The sequence below is a fragment of the Chroicocephalus ridibundus genome, chromosome 5, assembly GCF_963924245.1.
Source record: "Chroicocephalus ridibundus chromosome 5, bChrRid1.1, whole genome shotgun sequence".
Lineage (NCBI taxonomy): Eukaryota > Metazoa > Chordata > Aves > Charadriiformes > Laridae > Chroicocephalus > Chroicocephalus ridibundus.
The window spans coordinates 51,642,726-51,665,957 of record NC_086288.1 but is presented as its reverse complement, the minus strand read 5'-3'; the positions used below and the strand labels follow the sequence as shown (position 1 = coordinate 51,665,957).

Here is a 23,232-nt window from a genome sequence, read left to right as displayed (position 1 = left end):
GATACAGACTAATCAATTATCAGGTATAATGTATATGTACTTTTACCACCAACATGTAAAAAGAGTAAAGCATAATCCTTATTTTAATCTGAATCGCTATTATCCTCTTAAAAGGGAACTGTGGCTGACATCTTCTGCCAAGGAATAAACACACAGGACAATATTCTGCAACCCTCCTATACGCTGAATAGCTCTTACTCAAATAGTTCAATTAAAATCAATGGGACCACTTGTGTGCACAAGTGCTATTCTGCAGGAGGACTGATTACAGGCTTCAGCACTTTTGGCCTGAAGATGTACCAATGTGTGATCACAGCACAGCTTAAAATGTGCCTATTTTAAAATTACTTGCTCATGTTAAAACCAACCAGTTTTAGGCAACAGCTGTGCAGCAGCTATCTGAGATAAGGATGCAAAGTTAGCAGCGCAAATAGTATGGTATGGACAGGAAAGGTGCTGAGCTCCTTCCTGTTCAGCCTGCATGCCAGGAGCCAGGCTATTCTGGTAGATGGCTTCTGTGTATCCTGATGACGAAAGGCAGCTGAATATGCTGGCAAGGGTTGGAAAGCTGGCAGTAACTCTGACTGCGTTTCTGAGTTCCACTGTTTCTTTTTTCAGCAGGTTAGACTATTGTGTACAGTTTAGTAATTCTTTTGAATCTCTGTGCATGTTTTTGCAGTACTGCTGTTTTCCTCTCTTGCCTGCACACTCTAAGGGGTCACGGATATATGTGCCAGACACATTTTTACAGCATCTCTGGCATCCCATTTGTATCATCTTTTTCATTCCAATTCACTTCTTGTCATACTTGCCACTACAAGAGCAGGAGGTTTTTCCTTCAGTTGTAGTCATATGCCAACATTCCTCTGACTTACAGCCCTGATGGTAAGGAGAAACAGAATTGAAATCTGCTTAAAACGTCAGTTAGTTTTAGGAAACCCCTCATGCACTGGTGGTGGGGAGAAACCCCAGTAGGCACCCAAAGAGCCCCTTTCTTGCTCTAAGATGCACAAGGGCCCAACTCAGAGGCCTAGTGATGCCCAGGGGCCCTCCATTTCCCAACGCCTGGGGAGGAGGTTGGTTTTTCACCCCCAATGCTTGCTAAGCTCCCTGGGCACCGTCACAGGGAAGCGTCTCCTCACGGTCCACTGCTATGCTTCCCTCCCCTTCCTTGCAGGGGTCTCTGGGGCTACCACGGACCCCGGGCCCCGCTTCCCTCCCCATGGCCTGCAGCGAGCAACGCGCTCGCATTTACGCGAAAAATTAACAATTTTTTGAGTGAAAACAGCCCACCGCCCAGGGGACAACAGGCGCTGAGGCGCAGGCCCAGCGGCTGGCAAGGCTCGAAGGCCCCTCCGGCCGCGGCATCGCGCCCTCGCACCAGCGAACCGGGGGAGCGGTGGGTCGTTTGGGCCACCTCCACCGCCCACACGCTCCTCCCCGCCTCCGGTTTCTATCCCGGTGAAGCGGCTCCGCACCCCCTCCCCCGCCCCGCCCCGCCTCCCCCCCCGCGACCACGCATGCGCAGCCCACCCGGGAGGGGCGGAGCCCGACCGTCCCTCCCCACCCCCGGCATGGTGGCGGCGGGTCGGGCAGCGCTGGCACAGCGCGGGGGCCGGCGGGCCCGGGAAGGAACCGCTGCCAGCGGCCCTGCCCGGTGGGGGGAGGCCTGACCGGAGCCGGTAACGGGGGTGAGGTTCGGCTCCCCAGGGCCGGCTTCGGCCCTGGGGAGGCGCCTGGGCTCTTCCGTCCACGCCTTTTTCCTTTTCTTTCCTTTTTTATCTTTCTCTTTTTCCCCCCAGCCCAGCCATCCGCGTTCCCGGCGGTAGGTTCGCCGTTAACGTTAGTAACGGCTGCCCCTCGTGCGGCGCACGGCGGCCTCTGAGGGCGGGCGGTGGGGGCGGGGCCGCTCCGCCCCCTCCGCCTGCCTCTTCCTCACGGCAACGCCGCGCCTCCCGCCCGCCCCATTGGCTCCCCCCATCCTGCCGCCCCGCCTCCCGCCACCCGGCACGCCCCGCCCGCCCCATTGGCCCCCTTCCCCGCCCTCATTTGCATGTCGCGCCGCGCACCAATGGGCGGGCGCTACCCTGCTTAACATGCAAGAAGCCGGCCACTCAGCGAGCGCGGGGGCCGGGCCACCACGTGCTGTTGCTAAGCTTCGGCTTCTAAATTGTTACTATAGTGGCCAGCCAATCGGAGGCGGCGATGGGGATCTGTCAACATTCCCTGCCCCAGCCAGGGGAAAAGGGGGGGTTGCTCCGGCTGCCCGTTGGCCCGGCAGCCACCGTGCGTCCCGCCTCCGCGCCCAACCGCCGGTTCCCATTGGCCGGGCGGCCCGCCCGTCGCCTGTGTGTCAAATGTAGGTTGAGAGAGGTGCCTTATAACCGGGGGCTTGGAAGTCCCCCCGCGCGTGAACTCGGCGCGGGGCGCGGACGCGGACGAGGGGCGGCGGGGGGCGAGGGGCGGCTCGGCTCGGCTCGGCTCGGCTCGGCGCAGGCAGCCATGGAATTGAACTCTCTGTTAATTCTCCTGGAAGCGGCCGAGTACTTGGAGAGAAGAGACCGAGGTACTGGGCGCAGGCGATCGGGCGGGCGGGCGGTCGGTCCCCCGCAGGCGCTCCCCGCCGCTCCCGGCCTTTGTTGTGTGGCGGCCGGGCCGGGCCGGGGGGGACCAACCCCGGGCCCAGCGGGGCCGACCCGGGCTTGGCCAGAGGCACCGCGCTGGGGGAGGAGCAGTGCTCTTCTCTTGGCCTTTATTTTGTTATTTTTTAAAGAAAAAATCGGTTATTTTTTTGTCAGTCTCCGGCCGGGGACGGTGCGTGTGTTGCGGCGCTCAGGGTCCCTCACACTTCTCTGTGTGTGGCAGTGGGTAATTGTATGGCAGTGCTCCCCCCACCCCCCCAGCGCAGCGTGACAAGGGTTTGCATGATCCGCCTCGTTTTTCACGGGCACACCAATAATCCTCCTCATTTCGGCACTTTTTTTTCCTTTTATTTTTTTTCTTTTCGGTTTACCGAGTTGTTGTATTATTTTTTTTTTTTTTGGTCTCGCTTCTTTAAGAGATGCCAGAATAAAATCCAAACAAATCAACCAGAAAAAATTCTGTTCTCTACCCTAGCGTTCCTGCAAAGGAGGAAAAAAATGCATGGAAAAAAATATATTGCCACTAATGCTGACTTTGTCCCTAGAAGCAGAACATGGCTATGCATCAGTGTTACCCTTCGATAGTGACTATTCCAGAAAGAAAACAAAGGCAGGCACCATGGCCAGAAAATCCCAGAATAACAGGTAATAGACGCACCGCTTTTTCAGAATGAATCGGCAGCTTTTCCAATGTGTCTAGCTCATGTGCAGCGCATACATTTATTAAAAATAATAACTAATCCAGTGTCTTAGTTTCCCCCATCCCGGTAGTCGCCATTTTTTTTCCCTGGATGGGCTTGGCTCTGTTTTGATCTCTCATATAAACACTGCCACGCGTACACCATCTCCTTAGTACTCACTGCACTTCTAAACCATCCGCCCTCATCGCTCCTTCTGCTCCGCGCTCACCGACAGCGGCTTTTACTGCAGATCTTAACACCATAATCGCCACCCAGACTTCTCTTTGCATGGCACTAATTTCCCCACCACCACCACCCGGCATTTATTTATAAACCACAGGCAGCGATCCGGCCGCCTCCCCCATCGCAGCCGGAGCAGATGCAGCCTCCGGTTGCAGCGCTGCACCGGGCTCCGGGAGGGGGAGCATGTGCGGGGCGGTGGGGGAGACCCACTCCTTGCACTTCAACTTCTCCTGTAGGTATGAAGCGAGAAGGTGCTGGAGTGAACTTGACCTCTCTGGGGCTTCTGCTGCACCATCGGGTCGCCCTCCTTCCTGCCGCATGCAGATCCATCAAAGTGCACGGCTCGGTGGTTTATTTATTGTGATTATTGCCCGCCTTTTTGTCATGGTGGTGGTGGTTTCGTTGTTTTCCCGCAGCCGCTACCTGTGCTGCGATGGCATGAGCGGCGGGAGGGCTGCTGTGCGCAGGCTCTCTGCAGCTTTGTTTGCTGCTCGGGCAGCGGCTGTGTACGTGCAGGAGGCTGTCTTACAGGGACAGTGCCGGCCCCTGCCTGCCTGGGAGCTCCTCCGGTCCTGTGCTGTGCCTTGCTCTGCTTTGCTCTTCCAGGGCTGCTCCGGAGAGGACTGAGGAGACCGTGCCCAGCTGGGCCTGCTTCGCCCTGGAGTGGGGATGCTCTTCCCTCAGCGCAGGCTCTGCTCTGCACGGTCGTGCTGGATGGTGGCTCCTGTAGAATAGCCTAAAATGAACTCGGCTCGCACGTGACGTGTTTTCCAAACGAGCAGTGAGTCTCGGCGGGCCTGCTCCGCACTCGCTCCTCCAGTGGGCATCCCGCAGGGCAGCGGGCAGCTGTGTCTGCTGGTGCTGGGGAGGTGCGGGGCAGAGGGCCAGCGGCCGCTCGTGGGGCACTGGAGGTGCAAACTGAAATCAAAAGCCGATGAGCTCCCTCCTTGAGAAAAACACGAGCTGCTGAGTGCCCTGCTTGTGCCTGCCGTGGCTGAGCAATGTGTCTTGAAGATATCTGAGGGGGAGCAAATTGTTCCCCTATGTCCCTACTGCAAGCAAGGCAACCATTTCAGGGGGTATTAATTGCAGTACTCCTACATTTTCTTGTTTTAGTTGAATTCTTTGTCTCATCTTGGAGCATAGAGAAGACGTCAGTTCAGTTTAAAAAAGAAAGTCATCAAGAGTGGGAGGCGGGTCTTGTTTCCTGAGACACTTTGCTCCTGAAGATTTTTAATTATTTTCTTATAAAGTGAGCTCACTGCCTTTACAAAAAATCCACAGTTGGCCAAAACAGGTCTCATAGGATTTCCAGCTGTAAACTGCTCATTGAATTGTACGGATTTCTTCTTTTCTGTCTCTTGCATTCGAGAAATCTGTGTTACTTACACAGCTATTATTCCATCGTTTCCGTTCTTAGGTCTCTTGTCATCCACTGCAAAATAGTTATTTGTCTGAACTGTAAGCTGCTTTCAGGAGTTTTTAGGAGAGGATTTGTAATCTATCAAATACAGCAGAATTAAAAGATTTCTGGTTACAGATTTGCTAGCGTTATTAAAGCTTTAACCAGTTATTAAAGCTGAGGCATACATGTCTGCTTGCAGTTACCTTCCTGCTTTTTCTTCTGCCTGTAGATTTATATTTACCTCTTCAGTCTTTTGCTCTGATTCGCACTGTGGAGCAGTGGCAACCTTCAAAAATGCCATCCTGCAGTACAGGATATATACATTTACTTACACTTTCTTTTCTTCTAGCTGCGGTGGATTAGGGGCGAGTAGTTTGTGTTGCGGGACAGGATAATGCTTGTCAAGAAACGGTTTCAGGAGTGGCGACCAGCAGGACAGTGGTTTGCCTGGACACTGTGCTTGCTTGCCGGTGAGGGAAACAGAGGCGCATTGCTTTAATGCAGCACCCTGCTATTTCAGGGACAGAAGTGCAGCAGCAGGGCCCTGTGGGCACGTCTGCATTGTACCTGACGACTCTGTGCCCCCGTCTAGCAATTGCGGCTCAAGCCTGCATGTGAGCTTAGATTTGAGGGGGAAAAATTATCCTTACATTTGAACATCCAGTCTAAAATGCATGAAGTTAATGCTACCATCGCTGGTCTGTTATTATTTGGAGCTTATAGGCTATAGGCTCCGAGCCCCAGACTAGAGTCTGAATTTTTGATAATACAGTTAAATCTTCCTGAGCAACTCAAAGATTAACAGAGGGAGACGACTGGCCAAAGTTCAGAGGATCTGGAGTGGTCGTGGATGATGTGTACCACTGGGCAAAGTGTTTGTCCATATTGTTCCACTTTAAACATTTTCCAGACGTGCTGGGTTTAGAGCATCAGATTCAGGCAGGCATGATTGTGTACATATCTGAAATTTACGCCTTATTATTGTGGTGTTTTTCTTACATATAAAAATATATACTTTAGGTTTCAAGAGTAGGAAAGGAGCAGAAAACTGCATGTTTCAGAACTGCAGGGGCTTTGTTGTTGTTTTCATTATCTATTTTTGTATCCTGCTGCTTGCAGCATCTGATCAGATTAAAAAGTGAGATATATATAAATGTATTTTATTTTTTTTCATGCTTTATGAGCTATACATCTATAAAAGCACGAAAAACATCGGAAAAGAAGGGAGGAGGAGAAAAACTGTCGGATGTGAGGAAGCCTGGCGTGCCGTACCTTTCTTTGTTCTGTATGTTCTTCCCGTGTTGCCTGCCAGTGGGGGCTGAAGAGCGTACCCTGTGTAGTACAGGTGTGCTGACCGGCTGGCTGCGGGCTGGGGGACCAGGCAGGGATGGATTACAGCTGCCCTCTTGTTCAGCGAGGGCGCTGGTGGATGCCTTCTTCCTCTGCTGAGGTGGTGGGTGATGTTCACGTAAGAAACCATTTCTTGAGACCTTCATCCTCTTGTCAAAGGCTGGTGAGGCCCAGACCTGCAGGAGAAGAAGGAAGAGAAAGGCTGCCTGGCCTTTGGACAGGATGCTCAGGTCAGGGCTATAAGAGCTTGCCAGCCCCTCGATTGCAATTAGGTGAGAAGTAATTTTGACAGGTTTGGATTCATGCAGGGAAAAATACCAACAGAATTGCATTTAATTAACCAAAATCTGTAAGCTTTCTGTCCACTGCAGGAATTTAACGTTTTTTGCTTTGTCCACTGATAGCTTTGAATCAAAATTGGAAATGGTCATTAGCAGTTTGTTGCTAAACAATATTCTTGGGGTTATTGGTAGCAATCAGACACAGTTTTTAGCCATTTCTTTTTCACTTCTACATTAAAATTAATTGATTTTTATGTGTTTTCTTCTCACTCAGTTTCCTATGGTGTGCCCTTTTCCGTGTCACACGAATCAAACTGCTTTGTTTTCTCTGTCTTTCCGGTTTGCTGTTTGTACCGTGTCCTCAGCTGAGATTCAGACTTATTCCCCTCCAGTGGTTTTGACCAAAATCCTCTGGCAAATGAAGCTGTATTCTTGTGTTGCAAAGAGGACGGGAGATTGGAGAAAGTCACAAGATGGACTTTTGGGGGGAGGTAAACCTAGGTCACATCTTCTTGTTATACTTATCAGGTGCTTGACCACAGTATAATAAATGTCTCCTCTTCACAGAGCAGTGTCTCTCTGTCAAGAGTGCCACACAATCTAATAATTCATGTTCATGTGTGGTTGGAATTAAAGAAAAGGCATAAGCCAAGCAGCTGGATTTAGTGCAGTTGTGCCTTGGAAATGTTAATCACAAATATTCAGAAGTCCCCCCGAGCTTGCTGTTTGATCCAAGGAAATGGAGAGGTAACATGTGTGTGATGTGCCGAGGAGGAATACAATGCAAATCTGAAATTCGGTGACGTTTGCTCAGGAGGCAGGGCACACTGATAGAAAACCAAGCAAGCCTGGAGATAACTGGGTTGTCCTGTGCCCTGGCTGTAATGACACCTACCAGGTGTGGGGTGGTTTGAGCTGTGCGTGGGTGTGAGGTGCACATCTGCCTGTGCATGGGGGAGCTTGGGCAGCTGCTTTTACATGAAAGGGTCAGAAATAAGGTAAAATGAAAACTAAAATCAGAGTGCTAGATGCCAGTCTACTGAGGTCACGGTTAAATTTACTTGCAGAGCAAGGAATTGGACGTCGGTGGTGCAGTGTGTTTGGCCCGTTAATTTAGGAGCTGGTTTATTGAAGGAGGGGGGAGCTAAACAAATGCCGGTTTATAAATATAGCTTCTGTATCTATTAATTAATATTTTTGCTCATGTGTTATATAAATAGACTTGTACTTGGTGCTCTGTTCTGGTGAAGGGTTATATCTGGAAAAAAGATGAAAGCTGCATTTGGTGTTTCAAATAAAAACAGAGCCTAATGTCCGAATTCCTCTGTTAATGTTGGCTCATGGTGAGGGTCAACCTGTGGCCTGCAGAGCAAGCCCCTTGCTCCATGCAGATGTTATTCTGTGACCACACAAAGCAGCTTAGGGATCACAGCCTGATTTTTATTTTGTTTTTCCTGAATTTTTTTTTTTTTTGCGTGAGGCCGAGAATAAAACACTGCAAAGCAGACTGTGCAGACATGGCTCCTCTGCTTTTTTGCCTGGCTTTCTGAATTCGGTAGATCCCTCTGTGTTTGCTTTCCTAAAGCTGGTGGAAGAGGTACAGAAATATCACCGCACTTGTTCTTAAAATGGATGCATTTTAGTCCCAATATAATAGGTCTCACCAACTGGTCTGTCACCTCTGAGGAACTGCAGTAGGTCTGCCATGTCTAAGAGTTGCAGGATTCGTGCAATTGAGGAAAACAAAATGCCACCTTAATAGAAGCGTGTTGGGACCTCGCCGCCACAAGCATGTGGCAGCACAAGCTCGAATGAGGTCCTGGAGCCAGAGCTCTGTGTCGAGGCTGTGCCAGTATGCCTGGTTCCCAGATCCCAGCTGAATCTGCAGGGCTGGTTAAATTTTGCTATGAGGAGAATGCAAAAGTAATTTTTAGTGGATTAATTCCATACAGGCTGTTTCTTCAACAAGCTGTAAGTGATGTGTCCAGTTTAAAACAAATGGAAAAAAACCCGATGACCCCAGAGCAGTGAATACTGGGCAGGATGTCTATTTATGTGCAGGTTTATTGCTGCACCACTCCTCATTTCAGGCGATTTGGGTGGTGGGCTGTAATATTTGCAGGTGCGTCCCTCGCCAGGTTGTGTGTGCGGACAGGAAATTCCCTGGAAGCGAATTGGGATCCTTGCAGCCTTAAGCTGTGTCGCAGTCACAGCTAGAGAAGACTGTGAGTCTATGCCCACCTGCACCCTTGGGAGTGGGAATCAGATGCAGACACTTAGTGTGTAGTCCCTTGTAAAACTTCTTGCTCTGTTCTTACTCTTTTTGGCCTGGACAGAAGGTGAAGTGCAGGCAATGCAGTTTGCATGTGGCCCTCCAAGTGCTGTGTGACCTTAGGTGGAGTTGTGTCCTCTGCCCGTGGGTTCTCAACACCCTGCCAGCCCTGCCTGCACCAGAAAGCCCTGGCGTGGGCAAGGCTCTTGCCACCATTTTAAGCATTTGGTTAACTAGCCTGCTGCGCTCCCTATAGCACTTCAAAATGCATTGGCACCTGGTATCAGTGACTTGTGGCCTGGACCTGGCTCCCATTAGCCTTGGGGAAGAAGTTTCAGCAGTGTTGCTGATATGTCCTGGCTTTTGTCAGGAGTTGGTGCTGGTTTCCTTCCAACAAGATGCAGTGTCTGGTGGGGCAAATGGATGGAGGAGTAAGGGAAGATGATTTAGTAACCAAACAGGCAGTGCCTCATGTGTATGGTGAAATCTCAGCTTGGTACACGTGTGGGCAGTTCCTGCTGCCTTACCTGTAAACTGGTAGAAAGTTACTCTTTTGCGGGGGGGCTTGTCTTTCCTGGGTTAGTCTTATCATCTCAATTAGCACCTGTCCTAATAGTGATGAACGTTGCATCAACTACGTGCTCAAACAGGATTACCTAGAAGTCTTGTTCAGGGGAGGGAGGGTGGTGGAAGGGGACATCCTTCAGGACTTGATGTTGGAAGTGGCACAGCATCTTGCAAACTAACAACTGCATTTACTTGGCTCCTTCCCCTTCCTTCAGGTCTTCTTTTGACAATTTATTCTCAAAATTTAACTACTACTTCATAGCTTGTGAACTGCTTGGCATTTGCTAAAGGGATATTAGGGCTGTCTCAGGTCAACAATGTAGTCTAAGCAGCAGCATTGCTGATCTCTTCCTTCTGAGTCTGTGATTTTGCTGATGATGTTTTTTATTGTTGGCTTTTCCCCTTAATTTTTATCTGAACCTTTTTATTGACACCGTTCCTTCATCACTGCTACCCCAACTCCCCAGGTTTTGACTGGAGATACAGAACCTGATATACTGAACTTAAGCTAAACACCAGAAGTCTTCCTTCTCTTGCAGCCACTTTTGAAGGGCTCCACTAGACCATTTGTCTGAAAACCACAGTTGTACATCTGTCTCTTCTATATAAATATGGATATCCATGTATCTTCTTAGTCCAGGCCCCCACCTTACCTTTTACTGAAGTAATAAAAGACTCTGTTTTAAAATGGAGGTACTGCTTGGGCTGCTGGTTTGTGTGTAGACCCATTCTTATGGGTTTTTTCCTTGCTTCAGGTTGCATGAAGAGCAGAAGATGATGGTTATTCTTGCAATATACTGTGCTGTAGACAGTGAAGGAGAGAATAAAAAAATTTTAGAGAGAGTATCATCTCTTCTGAAAACAAACCCAACAAAAAAATAAACCATGCTTATAATAGGGTATTTAGCCTGTTCTGAAGATGGAGCAACTGTCAGGTAAATGTCAAAGCTCTCCGTTTTGGTTCCTGGATAGGGCCTGATAGTTGAGGCATTAGTCAGCCTTTCTGCACCTCCTGAAGTGTGTAGCTGGTGCCTGTGTTTGCACACGTTGATTAGGCTTCTGCATCGCAAAGAGGCACGTGTTGGCCACCACTCCATTTGGTAGCTCGCATAACCAGAGCAGGCAGCTATGCCCCCTAGACCCAAAACTGGCCTGGCAGGACCAGGCGAACATCAGGGTCACCCTTGGTGAGCCAGAGGTGCCTTGTAGGTGTACTGCATGCGGAAGGACTTCAGGTACTCATTGCATCCTCTCTTAACCCAGCAAAATACTCTGTGCAGGCTGAATTTCTTGGCCAGTGGTTCTCCTGGTGGTGCACGGGCCCCATGCACGCTCACTGGAGCTGGGTGTAAGCTCCTCTACAGCAGGCAGGTCAGAATTGGCTAGTTACAGTGATCGTGTGTACATCTTGTGTATAATTGCCAAAAAGTTCGGGGAGGTCATGCCATAGGGCTGAATCTAGGCCAGCCTGTATTTCCTTTCTCCCAGAGCTCCCTGCGAACAGTGTCTTTGTGCCTTTGGCAGGCCCGTTGGGGGTGTCTGGGGAGAATGGTTTCTCCTGAACTTACATTTTCTGTGTGTTTTCGTAAATGTTGGCGGATTTGGCATAGTGTTTGTCACTTTTCATGGAGAAAAGGTTTGAGCTATCTCTGTGTGTGTAGGAGTAGGAAAATAAAAACAATGTTCCCTTATTATGGTCAAATGGCAAAGGCAGTAAATCACAGCAAACCCAGCCCACCTTGACCTTTTAATGTAGCATAGAATACGTGTAAAACAGTTTCAGTGTTGCTGCATTGGTCAGGAGCACGGCACAGTAGGAACACATACGTTACCTGATTGTGGCTCACTTGATGCAACAAGTTAAAAAAAATGAAATTCATAGGCTTTTCGGAAACATTTAGCAGGTAATGGTTGACATAGCTGATGGCTTGGTTACAATACTGGGATGCTTTCCAGTGAAAATGGATTAACATCAGTGCTGAACTTTGTACGCATTTGAGTTTTCTTCTACCTGCAGAGGGGCAGTTTGCTTAATTCCTTGCAGGATCAGGAGCTGCGCCGGGCTGAAATAAATTGCTTGTGGATTTGTTCATTGGTTATTTCTTTGCATGAGCTTTGCTTTCTTTTTTCCCCCCTCTCTGTGTCCGGAGAGATTTCGTCATCAGTAACACCTAGGTATGCCGCAGCAACCAGCTGGCTGCGCGTGTGCGGCAGGGAGAGGCAGAATGGCTTGCCACTGGGCAGGTCGTGCATTCGTGCAGGAAGAATTTCTCACCCTGGGATGTCTCTGCTCGCTCGATGGACTGTGCACTTGCACCTCCACAAAGCCATCTCGGTCAGCGCATCATGCCCAGATGCAGGCAGGGGTTACAGCACGTTACAGAAGAGCTGCTTTGATGTAATCTGCCAGCTGTAAAAGCTGCCACTGCCTCGGTACCTTTTGATCCTTACGTACTGGCAGTGTTTTCAGAGTGTTTTCAGTTGGACAAAACTAGAGGTCTGGGAAGTGGCAGGTTTTGAAGTGGTGACGATAACTTAATTTTAGGAAAATTTCTAATCTAAGCTGTGTAAATAAATAAAATTAATATTTCCAACTGAGCCAATTAAAAAAAGAATCTCCAAGAAGTTAGGGCTGCCTTCTAAAGGCAAAAAACCTGAGGTATTGATTGTCACGGGAGAAGGGGGGGAAAATAATCTCAAATCATAGTAGATTGGAAAAGAATAGCATACAGATGTGGTCAGTTCAGGGACCATGATTTTATTACTTTTTTTCTGTTTGTAGACTCAGAATAATTAAGAGGATTCTTCTCTTTTTGCCATTAAGATGTGAACAGCAACAGCAGTGGTTAGCTGCTGATTTTTCTTTCTGCTTCTCTGTGGGCTTGCGAGCTGGCTTTTTGGGTGCTTTTTACTCTTACCTGCTGCCATTTAGATCTTCTAACACTTTCTGCCCCCTCATAATTTTTCTTCACAGATAAAAATCTTGTGGGCTGTTTTTATTACTAACCTGCTCAGTTTTTTATGTCCAATTCTGTCTCTGAATCTATTGAACGTTAATAAATGCAAATTTATTATAATTCCCCCCCAAACCCACGGTTTACTCATGGAAATTAAGTTGATACCTTGAAGTATCTAAAGGATGTAAAAGTGAACCAATTTAACAGTGAAGTTGTTTCATAATCCATATAAATACGTGTTTTAAAGAGCTCTTTTGCAACTTATGCAGGTGCTGGCTTTTAAATATTCTAAATCTTGGTATCTGTCCTTTTCTCTAATATTTCTTTTCTCTTTTTAATAGGTCATCACACAACGAGCTAGAAAAACATAGGTAAGTCTTCAGAAAAAAAATAATTAAAAGATATATGTCTGTCATTAGAATTACCATGCATATTGAAGAATATTTTGTTGAAATTGTTTTGATTCTGCTCTGAATAGTTTATTAAGTTGGGCTTTTTTATCAACTAAAATCTAATAGGTATAATATCGTTTGGCTTTTTTTCTGTTGTTTGGTATCCTATTTTTGAAAGACCCCTGGTAATTAGCTTCAGACTGATAAATGCTGTAACTGGTTAACCATATTGTTACTAATAAAGAATCTGATTACAGCATCTGTTTGCTAGAGGTGTTAAATGCTATAAGTACAATCAAAGTATTTTGTGATTAAGGTGGATGATTTTCGGGGAACAATATGTCACACAGGGTTATTCTATGTTTTTTTTAAAGTATGCCTAAAGTGCAGTTAATTTTCATCTTGCATGTAAGTACCTACAGATACGTTTTCCCCCTCCGTCTGCTTCCTTGCTGGTATGTGTCCTGTCCAAAGAGCTGTCTGTGGGCTAGAAATCAGCAACTCCTGAGCTGCAGCCCTGGTTCTGGCTATCCAGTGCTGTGAAAAGCTGTACTTACTTACCAAGGACATTCATTAGACCCTGAAGACCCGATTTTTAAAGAACTCACGTTTGCATAGTTTTGGAGGCAGCCTTTACCATCTATTGTATCTTGTCAGAGTTTGTTTGCAGATGGGCTTTTTAGCTGTAGGAAGTCTCCTGGGCACCGCTTCTGTGAAAGGTGCTCCCAGAGAGCTGCTGGGTGCAGAAGGTGCCCATCTTCTCACCAGCTTTCGGTTCCCCAGCTGGGCAGCGCCGTGGCACCCTCACTGTGGGATCGCTGCCTTTCACTTACCATTCAGGCAGCAGGACAAACTCTCTTTCAGCTAGCTTTTTGTTCTTTTTTGTGTAGCTTGTGGTCTTTCAGGTTTCGTGCATCCAAAGAAAGCAAGGGGTGTATGTGTGAATATGACTTAAACCTCTTTGCATGCTTCTCAATACGTGAAACGTGGTTGATGGCACAACAAGATTGAACTCACGGGTTTGTTTTTTTTTGTGTGTGCGCTGTTCTGTGGACGCAGTTATGTAGCAGCTAGACCATCACTTCCCTTGCATGCCTACATGCTTTCCTGTAGTTTAATTGTAATACGAGTAAACTGTAGCCCTGCCTGATAGCCACGTGGTCATCCTAGAGATGAGAGGAACTGGGGAAGGCTCAAGCGCACAAACACAGGCCTGGGCTGGAGAATGCAGTGCATTGGCTAAGGCAGTGACATCAGCTGGCAAAAGTTCTGCTGACAGAGTCTTCAGGAAAATAACTTCATGCAAAATTCTGTCCTTTGGTCACACTTACTTAAAAAAAAATAAAAATCTTTGGCCCCAACTGTGCTTCTTTCTCACTCTCATTTTTTTTTTCCGTCATCTTTCCAGATATTCTGTTCCATTTCTTCCTTTTCCCCTGCTCCATCATTACTGACTTGTCACCATCTAAACTACATAGTCCTTTTTTGGTTTTTCTTCCAGTCATTTTTATAACCTGAGCATGGAGTTGCCTCTTCTTCCCCCTGCTCTGCCTTAACACGGTTAAGCAGCACAGTGAATGAGGCACAGCAGCATTTGCAGCAGATGCAGGGGCAGAAGAAGAATCTATTAATTGTTCAATCTCTGTTCTCAGTTTTGGTTCTGTGTTGTATCTTTGTAGTAGCTGGACCATATAGTATTTGCTGTGCTAGCTTTTCTTTCTCTGCCATCTCAAGGTCAAAATAGGTAAACTGCAAGGTATGTCTTGTGATTATACGACTAATATTTGTAACTGCTGCTGCTTGCTGTACCTCCTACAGTTACACTGTACTCGAAGCCAGATTTTATTATTCCTGGTGAGAACCTGCAAATTAGTGCAAGATCCTTGTGTGTGCAAACAGGTGTTCACAAAAGCAGATCAGGTATGCACAACTGTAGTTACCTAACGTATTGGTGCGAAGGACTCTTGCAATTTTAATTTATTTTTTTTTTAACAACCCCCTCCTCTAGCACTGTCGGTGTATGAGCTGATAATACTGATAGTACTGTTTTTTACTCTGTTTTACTAAAATTGCATTAAAATCCACTGAGCATCTTGTAAAGTTTAATGCAAGATTCACAGCCTTAGGGAGTCCCCATAGCAGCTGGTCCTTGCAGCAGAGCCCGTCCTCTTCCCCTCGCGCAGCCCTGCCCTGCTGGCTGTGAAGCTCTAGATGTTGATTTTGGAGGTAAATCCTTTCCAGGACCAGTGCCTTTGACTCACCACTGCCATGATGCTTCTGGCTGAGACACACTTGGTTATCTCACAAGAGCCTGTCAAGGAGGAAGAGAGGAGATGGCTACTCATATCCTCCTCCTTGCCCAGTCCCTCACGTGGTATCTGTGGGCTGGACTGAGCGCTGGAGGGCAGGGAAATGGCTTCCTCATTTACAGGGCCTTTGTGTCCTGGATGAGGGTGGCCAGAACTGCCACTAACCAGAAAGCCACAATAGCCGTGTACTGGTACGTGGTGCTGTTCAGATTATGCATTGGTGTTGCACATAAGAGGTTTTTTCTCTGGTTTTGATGTCAGTGGGAATGGCAGTGGTTGATCTCTCTGTGTGTGCAGACTTGGACGTTTGGCACCAGTACTTTAATTTGCATTTTCTACTGCTGGGTCTCTTTTCTCTTGAGAGGATGCTCAGAGAAAGGCAAATGCAAGCAGAGACATAATTCCAACAAAACCTCTTGTTACATGATAGAATTCAGGCTACAATTATGGTAAAGCGTTTGTTAGCAATTCATACATAAAATTCCTTTTTCTCTGCTTTAAGTCTCCCTAGAATACCCTGCTCAGAATTTCTGTGTTTGTACATTATAGTGAAACTGAAAGGACTCATCCCAGTAACGACAGTCCTGTCTTGGTCCTGTGTGATTGAGGTTTGCATCTGAAAGCCATGAAATAGGAAACCCCGTAAAACGAGGAAGGCAGGAAATCTTCTATCCTAAGGACAGATGAGGTTCTAGAAGATATTTTAATAATTACAGACAGGTCAATCAGAATGGCACACATACGTAACTAGTTCCAAATGGCAAATATATACATGCGTATTCATGTATGTATTTTTTGTTATTGTTTCCAGCCAGAGCATTATATCAGTAGGCTTTCACAGAGCAACGTAAATACCAAGTACATTGGTAATCACGACTTGTTGCAAGGCAGTTTTTTAAATCGACCTAACCTGACAGCTGTACAGAGGAATTCAACTTTCATAGTGTAAAAAATACAAGAATCCCTGAGGGACTCAAGCTTCTTAAAAAGACACAGCATAATCTCATTTATTTGCATCAGTTTTACTAGTTCTACATTACGATGTAAAAGCCAAGGTATATCCCCCTGGAGATTGTACTGAGAATCTTCCCGCTGCTCTGTGAAGGCAGTGAGTCATCCGCCCTCTGCTATTCATGTGTGGACTTGTCCCCCCAGCTTGCGCAGGGCTGCGGGAGGAAGTGACACCTCACTGCCATAGTCCATCCTTTCTTGTCGGAAGCAGATGGAGCCCTGATGAGGGATACCAGGACCACGCCATCAGGGCTTCTTCGGTGAGAAAGCCATTTCACCCCTGCCTGGCTGTGAGGAGCTCTGCTGCAGGAGGACTTCAAGATCTTGTCATTTCTATGGCTAAGTCTTTGAAAATAGCTTGTGAAACTGAATGTTTTTAAAGAACAGCTTTTCAGAATTAGTGAGGAAATTAATAAAACCGTGCCTTGAAATTGGCAAGCCACGTGCTGCTGTCCCCAAGCTGGCACCGTGTGAGCTGAACGAGTGCCTTGGCTGGGTGACCATGGTACAGCTTGATCTAGATGGATGGTTATCTCCTGCTTCGGTCAAACTGTTTATATTATTCTTTGGGGTTTCTTTTGGTGTTTTTTTATTCAAGGAGGGAAGGGGCAGATCAGCAGGGGTAAAAGTTGTCCTGCCTGCATTGCCCAAAATAATAAACTCCTGGCAAGCAGTGGGAGTATAATTCGAAGAGGGAGCTGATGAATGCCCTTGGGCAGGATGGACCCGCAATCTTGAGCACGGCAGTGCTCAGCAGTGCAGCATCCGAGTTGCAAGTGCTCTCCTGCTTGGAGGAATCGGCAGATCCCGTCCCAGGTCCCTAAGCAAAATGCGATGACCCTCATTTGACAAAAGCAGGTCCTGCCTGATGAACCTGATTTCCTTCTATGACAAGATGACCGGATTATTGGATAAGGGAAAGGCTGTGGACATTGTCTACCTAGACTTTTGAAAAGCATTTGACACTGTCCCCCATAGAATTCTCATGGAAAAACTGGTGGCTCATGGCCTGGATGAGCATACGATCTGCTATATCAAGCACTGGCTGGCTGGACGGTCCTAAAGAGTGGTGGTCAGTGGAGTTAAATCCAGCTGGTGGCCGGTCACAAGTGGTGTCCCTCAGGGCTCGGTCTTGGGACCATTTCTGTTTAACATCTTTATTGATGACCTTGATAAGGACATAGAGTGTATCATCAGTAAGTTTGCAGATGACACCAAGTTAAGCGGGAGCGTTGATCTACATGAGGATAGGGAGGCTCTGCAGAGAGACTTGGATCGATTGGATTGATGGGCCAATGCTGATGGAATGAGCTTCAACAAGGCCAGTTGCCGGGTCCTGCACTTGGGCCACAACAGCCCCATGCATCGCTACAGGCTTGGGGAAGTGTGGCTGGTGAGCTGCCTGGCAGAAAAGGACCTGGGGGTTCTAATTGACGAGCGGCTGAACATGAGCCAGCAGTGTGCCCAGGTGGCCAAGAGGGCCAATGGCATCCTGGCTTGTATTAGAAATAGTGTGACCAGCAGAAGGAGGGAGGTGATTGTCCCCCTGTACTCAGCACTGGTGAGGCCACACCTTGAGTATTGTGTCCAGTTCTGGGCACCTCAATACAAGAGAGATATTGAGGTGCTGGAGCGAGTGCAGAGGAGGGCAACGAAGCTGGTGAAGGGCCTGGAGAATAAATCTTATGAGGAGCGATTGAAGGAGCTGGGACTGTTTAGTTTGAGGAAGAGGAGGCTGAGGGGAGACCTCATCACTCTCTACAACTACTTGAAAGGACACTGTAGAGAGGTTGGTGCTGGTCTCTTCTCGCAGGTAATTAGCGATAGAACAAGAGGGAATGGGTTCAAGCTGCAGCAGGGTAGGTTTAGGCTGGACATTAGGAAAAAATTCTTCACGGAAAGAGTGGTCAGACACTGGAATAGGCTGCGCAGGGAGGTGGTGGAGCCACCGTCCCTTAATGTGTTTAAGAGTCGTTTAGATGTGGTGTTAAGGGATATGGTGTAGGGGAGAACTTTGTAGAGTGGAGTCGATGGTTGGACTCGATGATCCCAAGGGTCTTTTCCAACCTAAATGATTCTATGAAAGCTGGCAAGCTGAGCCGGGTGGAGGTAAAAGGCAGGCGTTGCTGTTGGGAGAGGTGTACTGTAGGGGCATTTCCCTGCTTTCCTGTGGAAGTTGCTCTGAGAAGAAGTGCACAAGTGTTTAGCTCAGTCACTGGGTGCTGGTGGGACAAGGGAGCAGTTGTCTCTTGTTTCAGGGCTCAATAGTTTGTATTGCAGTGTGCTGAGGCCACTGTGGAGATGGCTTGGATCAGCTGAGTGAGACAGCCGTGAATTTTTAGAAGTACAAGATCAGGTTGGGGAATAAAAGAGACACAGTGACTCACCAAAGCTTTTGGTAAAAGAAAATAAACCTTTCCCTCTTCCCAAGTGAGCCTAATGTATGCATTGTTCACGGTGCTGATCAGGCGGAATCTGAAAGTGTTCCCTTGCATGCGGAAGGCAATGCAGTCCTGAGTTTTGAGTATTGCTTTGTGTATTCTTTAAACCTAAAATCTTGCCACAAAAAGGTTGTTACAGCACATCATCATGTGTATGAAATAGGTATCTGTATATAAATGCAGGTTTTGATGAAAAATAGTTTTTGATGGGAGCATTATGATGTACAGTATTAGTTGATAAAGTAAATAGAGTAGGTGCCTCTGAAGTTAAGTTCTAATAGATAGTCAATTTTCTCATGCAAGAAGTGCAGATGAGCTTGCCGGGAGCACAGTTGTATTCATTCACATATACACAGTTAGATACATTCATAACATTAATTTTACCCACCAGGGTTACTTGGAGTTTAAAGCTTGTATAAACTGAGAGAGTGCATAGATGGATGTCTTGAAATTCTATCTGTGGTTCTTCATGTTACTAAATTGCAGGGTTAATGCAAAGCATGTAATCGCCAGTTGCTGATAAACTTGGAAGTTTTGAAACAGAACTGAAAGGTCATTGAAATAACAGCATACCAAAACAATGCTTACTGTTTATTTTTATTATGGGCTGCCTTTTCAAAATCGCTAATTACCATTGCAGTTAGTACTATTATGCAACGTAAAGGTATAACTGCATTGATCCATCACCTCGAATGGCTATGTTGCAGCCACGAACTGAGGAAATCCCCTAACGGGCTGCTGGAAGTAAAGTACTTCCAGGGAAGGATCACCCAGTACGTGTCTTGGTGCAGTGCTTCCATCGTGAGTTTAACCCGGCCCAGTTGCACGCTGCTGCTGGGTCCTGCTTGCTGCCGGCACAGGAGGGAGGGGAGCAGCTTGCTTCTTCAGCCACTTCACTTTCCTGACCCAGCTCACTGTCACAAGGCACACCCAAATGCCAGCACAGGGAGAGGGCAGGATCGCTTCTTTGAGTGACAGTATTAATTTACAGTACAGAATAGTACAGTCCACTTCTTTGTCAGTTTAATATTTCTCCTAAGTATCCAGTTTTGGCTGCTATTGCCTGGAGAGTGCTGCACTGGATGGGTCTTACTGACCTGGTACAGATCTCATTGTTCTAATGGGTCTATAAAAACTGCTGCCATTTCTAGGGCATATCCAGATTACACACAAACCATCTAGATAATGTGACTGCTACGTTAGTGGTGGGAACCATCTCGTCTTACTAGCAGAACTTAACCTCTGTATTATATCTGTTTCTTCTGGTTTTCTCATCAAGTAAGGAACTTGTTACACCATCCAGTTGGTGTGAAGTGGTTTATTGCAATTCAAGTGAATTGCAGTAAACATACCTTTGCACTGCTTAAGCAAGGTAATGGCTCAAGAGTCTGACTTGCCTTTGTGAGAAGACAGCTACCATGGTTTAGGCATCAGCTGCCCCTCTCCACACCTGCCCCCCCCCCCAGTTATTACCGCCTCTCTGAGGGTGCCAGCTGGTTAGGTGAATGGGGTTGCCTCAGCCAGTGCAAATCTGTCTCAACTCAAAACCCCTTTTATCTGTCATTTAACTACAGGTTTCAGAGGGGCAAAGTATATAGTGGCATTTGTGTCTTAAATCGCTGTAGTAAGTTTTTTTTGTGGAGCTTGTTTAGCAAAGTCTGTATAGAACTGGACCCACAAAACTGCAAATTGAATCCTATGCTCTTGTCGAAATGCCCCATGTTTCTGAGTCTGACGAATCCGTGGATTTAAAGACATGAGAAGGTTTAAAGCTTTGCACTGAAATGCTATTCTTTCCTCACCTTTTCCCCATCTTTAGGCAGTCAGCAAATGTCCGTACCTGTGGCTTGTCCTGTACTACATGCTGCAGTAGATACTATAAATGCCCATGCACTGAACTGCTGTCTTTTCAGTGCACACAGCAGCTCACCTGATTATGCACTCCCAACAAAAGTGTCTTCCCACCTAGACTGCTTGTTTGGAAAGGAGGAGTATATTAAACAGATGAAGCTTGGAAGTTAATCTGCTCAGGAAGTTATATTCCAGATGTCAGAGATGTACACATCCTTGTGCTTTGGACAGAGCTTTTATTCAGCAGTGAAAAATGGGCTAAAATACAGTCTTGACTAAACTGTAATGTCCTTTTTCCTGCTGAAGTCGGCTTTGAACTGCGGAGCATAAGTGCAGTCTTGCACTGGTCTGGGCTCCAGAAAGCCATGTGCTTCCTGGCCAGCCAAACAGCCAGCAGAAAGCAGATGGGCGAGAAACCAAGTGCATGCGTTTTTTCCACTTGAATTTGTTCATCCCTCTCTCCAAACATAAGTCCATTGTGTGTCGGCCTCTAATGGACTATGTGAAAGGTGGTTTATGTTCTCAGCATCTGCTATTTGACCTGGCCAGTTCTTATCCACCATGGTAGAAAGAGTAGGCTGGTCTTGTACAAAGTGGAGGTAGACGTACCAGACTTCCAGGTACTTTCAGGACCGCAGAGACAACAGCTAGGTGCTGATTCCCTGCAACAGGGGAAGAGGTGCCTGGTGGTGACCGCTGTCTCGATTGGAGGAGAAAAAGATTTGTTGAATTAGGTATTAAAAAAAAAATAATAAAGTTTTCCTTTTAAAGTTGCTTAACTACATCTGGGCAAGTCAGCTGGAACTTGATTTTTTTATTTATTTTTTTTTTAAGGTATTTAGGCAGCTAATGGGCTTTAAGAAGCTGGCCTCTAAAACGAGTCTTATGTAATGCATTGGGAATCCTTGGCTGAATCCCAGCCAGCCCACAGATGAAAACTGGGTGTACTGAAGTGGTACCTGCCATGGTTTGAAGAGGTGGCAAATGCACCTGAAAGCCAGCAGCAGTGCAGCTCCGGCTGTTTAAGACAAGGTTGGCTCTGCACTCAGGATTCACTCCAAACCTGCAGGAGGCTGGATTATTTTCTCCCTAGTATGTCATGAGCACAAAATTTTGATGACGCAGTGTCCCCTGTTGGAGTAGAAATTAAGGGAGCAACCTAGGCTATACTCCCTGGGTTGCTTGTCCTGTTCCCTGCTGTCCTGCCTCCGTGTTGTATTGGCATCTCAAGCTCTATTTTCAGTGTTCCTTTCCATGGGCTGCTTACCCGTTTGAGTATTGGATATACTGTGGCCTGTTCCCAAATTCAAAATGTCTCTCTCTGGATGGAACAATGTGTACTGTCCTGTTACAGCTCATGCTGCTCTCCCCTCGTGGTCTCTGTCAGTGGATGGATTTACTACACAGAATTCCTTTGCAGGTCAAGTAATTTTTAGTCTGTTTTTTTCCCCTTGGTACACATGGTGGTTTAGCATGTGTCAGGCTGTGGACCCAATTCTGCACCCCACTCGGGGGATTTCAGTAGGAGCTGTGCGTGCCTGCCTGCAAGCTGAACCCCACACCACATCTGGGTGGCTACAGGGGAGGTAGTTAAGGTTCCAGAAACTGTAGTGAGCGTGAACATGTAGCCAGCAGATCATAAATGTGAAGAAGCATAATGCTCTTCCTTCACAGCAGCTTAATTTGGGCCTTTTTTGGAAAACAAAACAAAACAAAACAAAAACCACACAAATAAAAACTCCAAGCATGCGATCCAGTTAAAACTGACTTTTCTCATCCTAAAGAACCGTGCAATTCACAAGAATGGATGAGATATTCCTTCCCCCCAGCCCCTCCCTGTTTTTGGAGGGAAAGGGTTGTTTTGGGACTTCATAGAGTGCTGTGTTTTGAGATGGAAACTGAAACATGTATACTGAGCTGTGTACACATCCTATTAGAATAGAGCAGAGTGACAGGACTTGTCAAATGATGTCAAGTGGCTAATATTATTGTTTAATTCTAGTTTATGTTATGCAATTTTTTTCTATACAAATTAGTGTAACTAATTGTGTAGTGCCTGGAGATCGGTGTAGCTGATACAGAAGAGGCGTGTGCTTGGATGTATGTACATGAGGTCATCTGTTGCAATGCTTCTAACTTGAAAACTAGTAACTCTAGTTGCAGGATACATGCCCTACATTAAGAAACCCCAAATTAGGTTCTACCTTATAGCAAGAAAGCAGGAGATTCAGGGAACAGTCAAAGACTACATCTGAATGTGGTAAAACATCTCTAAAAGGTTGGGGACCTACTTGTGAATACTCTCCTCCAAACTGCTACCTTGGGATTAATGCCTAACAAATGTATCTGCTTTTCTTTCATTGATGTTTCAATTTAGGTAACTAAATGAAGATACAAGGTGCTAAATAAGGGGCCTGCCTGGCATGTAATTCCTGCCAGAACTCAGCAGCTCCTATTGAAGTTGGGAGTACTGTCAGTGTTTGCAAATACTGGCTGCACAGACACTGTGTGTCTTACATACCACATTAACTGGTATTTACAAAACATAAAGGTAGCAAACCCTGTAATTCCCCCAAATAAGCTGACTTAATCCCGATTGGTAAATGCTGTTGTGTGGACTGCTGAAGTGAACAGCATGGGTGGAGCAAATAATTTCTGCTAGGGAAATTTGGGAGCTTGTTGTGTGTGTGTTTGGCTAGAAGCAGTTATTGGGTTTAGGTGCTAACAGGTTATTTGAAATAGACTGTCAGATGTCTTGGTTCCCACTGCCTGATTTTACATACTCACATGGCAAGTGGGTCCAAACTTGTGGCTCTTCCTTCCATTGCCAG

The 23,232-nt window shown here is 46.8% G+C and overlaps 1 protein-coding gene across 2 annotated transcripts in view; it reads left to right on the top strand.

The window, feature by feature from the left end:
* Positions 1-2,394: 2,394 nt before the first annotated feature.
* Positions 2,395-23,232, top strand: part of MXD4 (MAX dimerization protein 4) — a 44,767-nt gene continuing 23,929 nt past the window's right edge. The window contains exons 1-3 of one of the 2 annotated variants that reach the window (XM_063337155.1): positions 2,395-2,566; positions 3,191-3,287; positions 12,739-12,768. In XM_063337155.1, the coding sequence (XP_063193225.1) occupies positions 2,503-2,566; positions 3,191-3,287; positions 12,739-12,768 (191 nt within the window). In that variant the 5' untranslated portion in view covers positions 2,395-2,502. Of the gene's footprint in view, positions 2,567-3,187; positions 3,288-12,738; positions 12,769-23,232 lie in introns of both variants that reach the window. The other variant, XM_063337154.1, reaches the window with a different exon arrangement.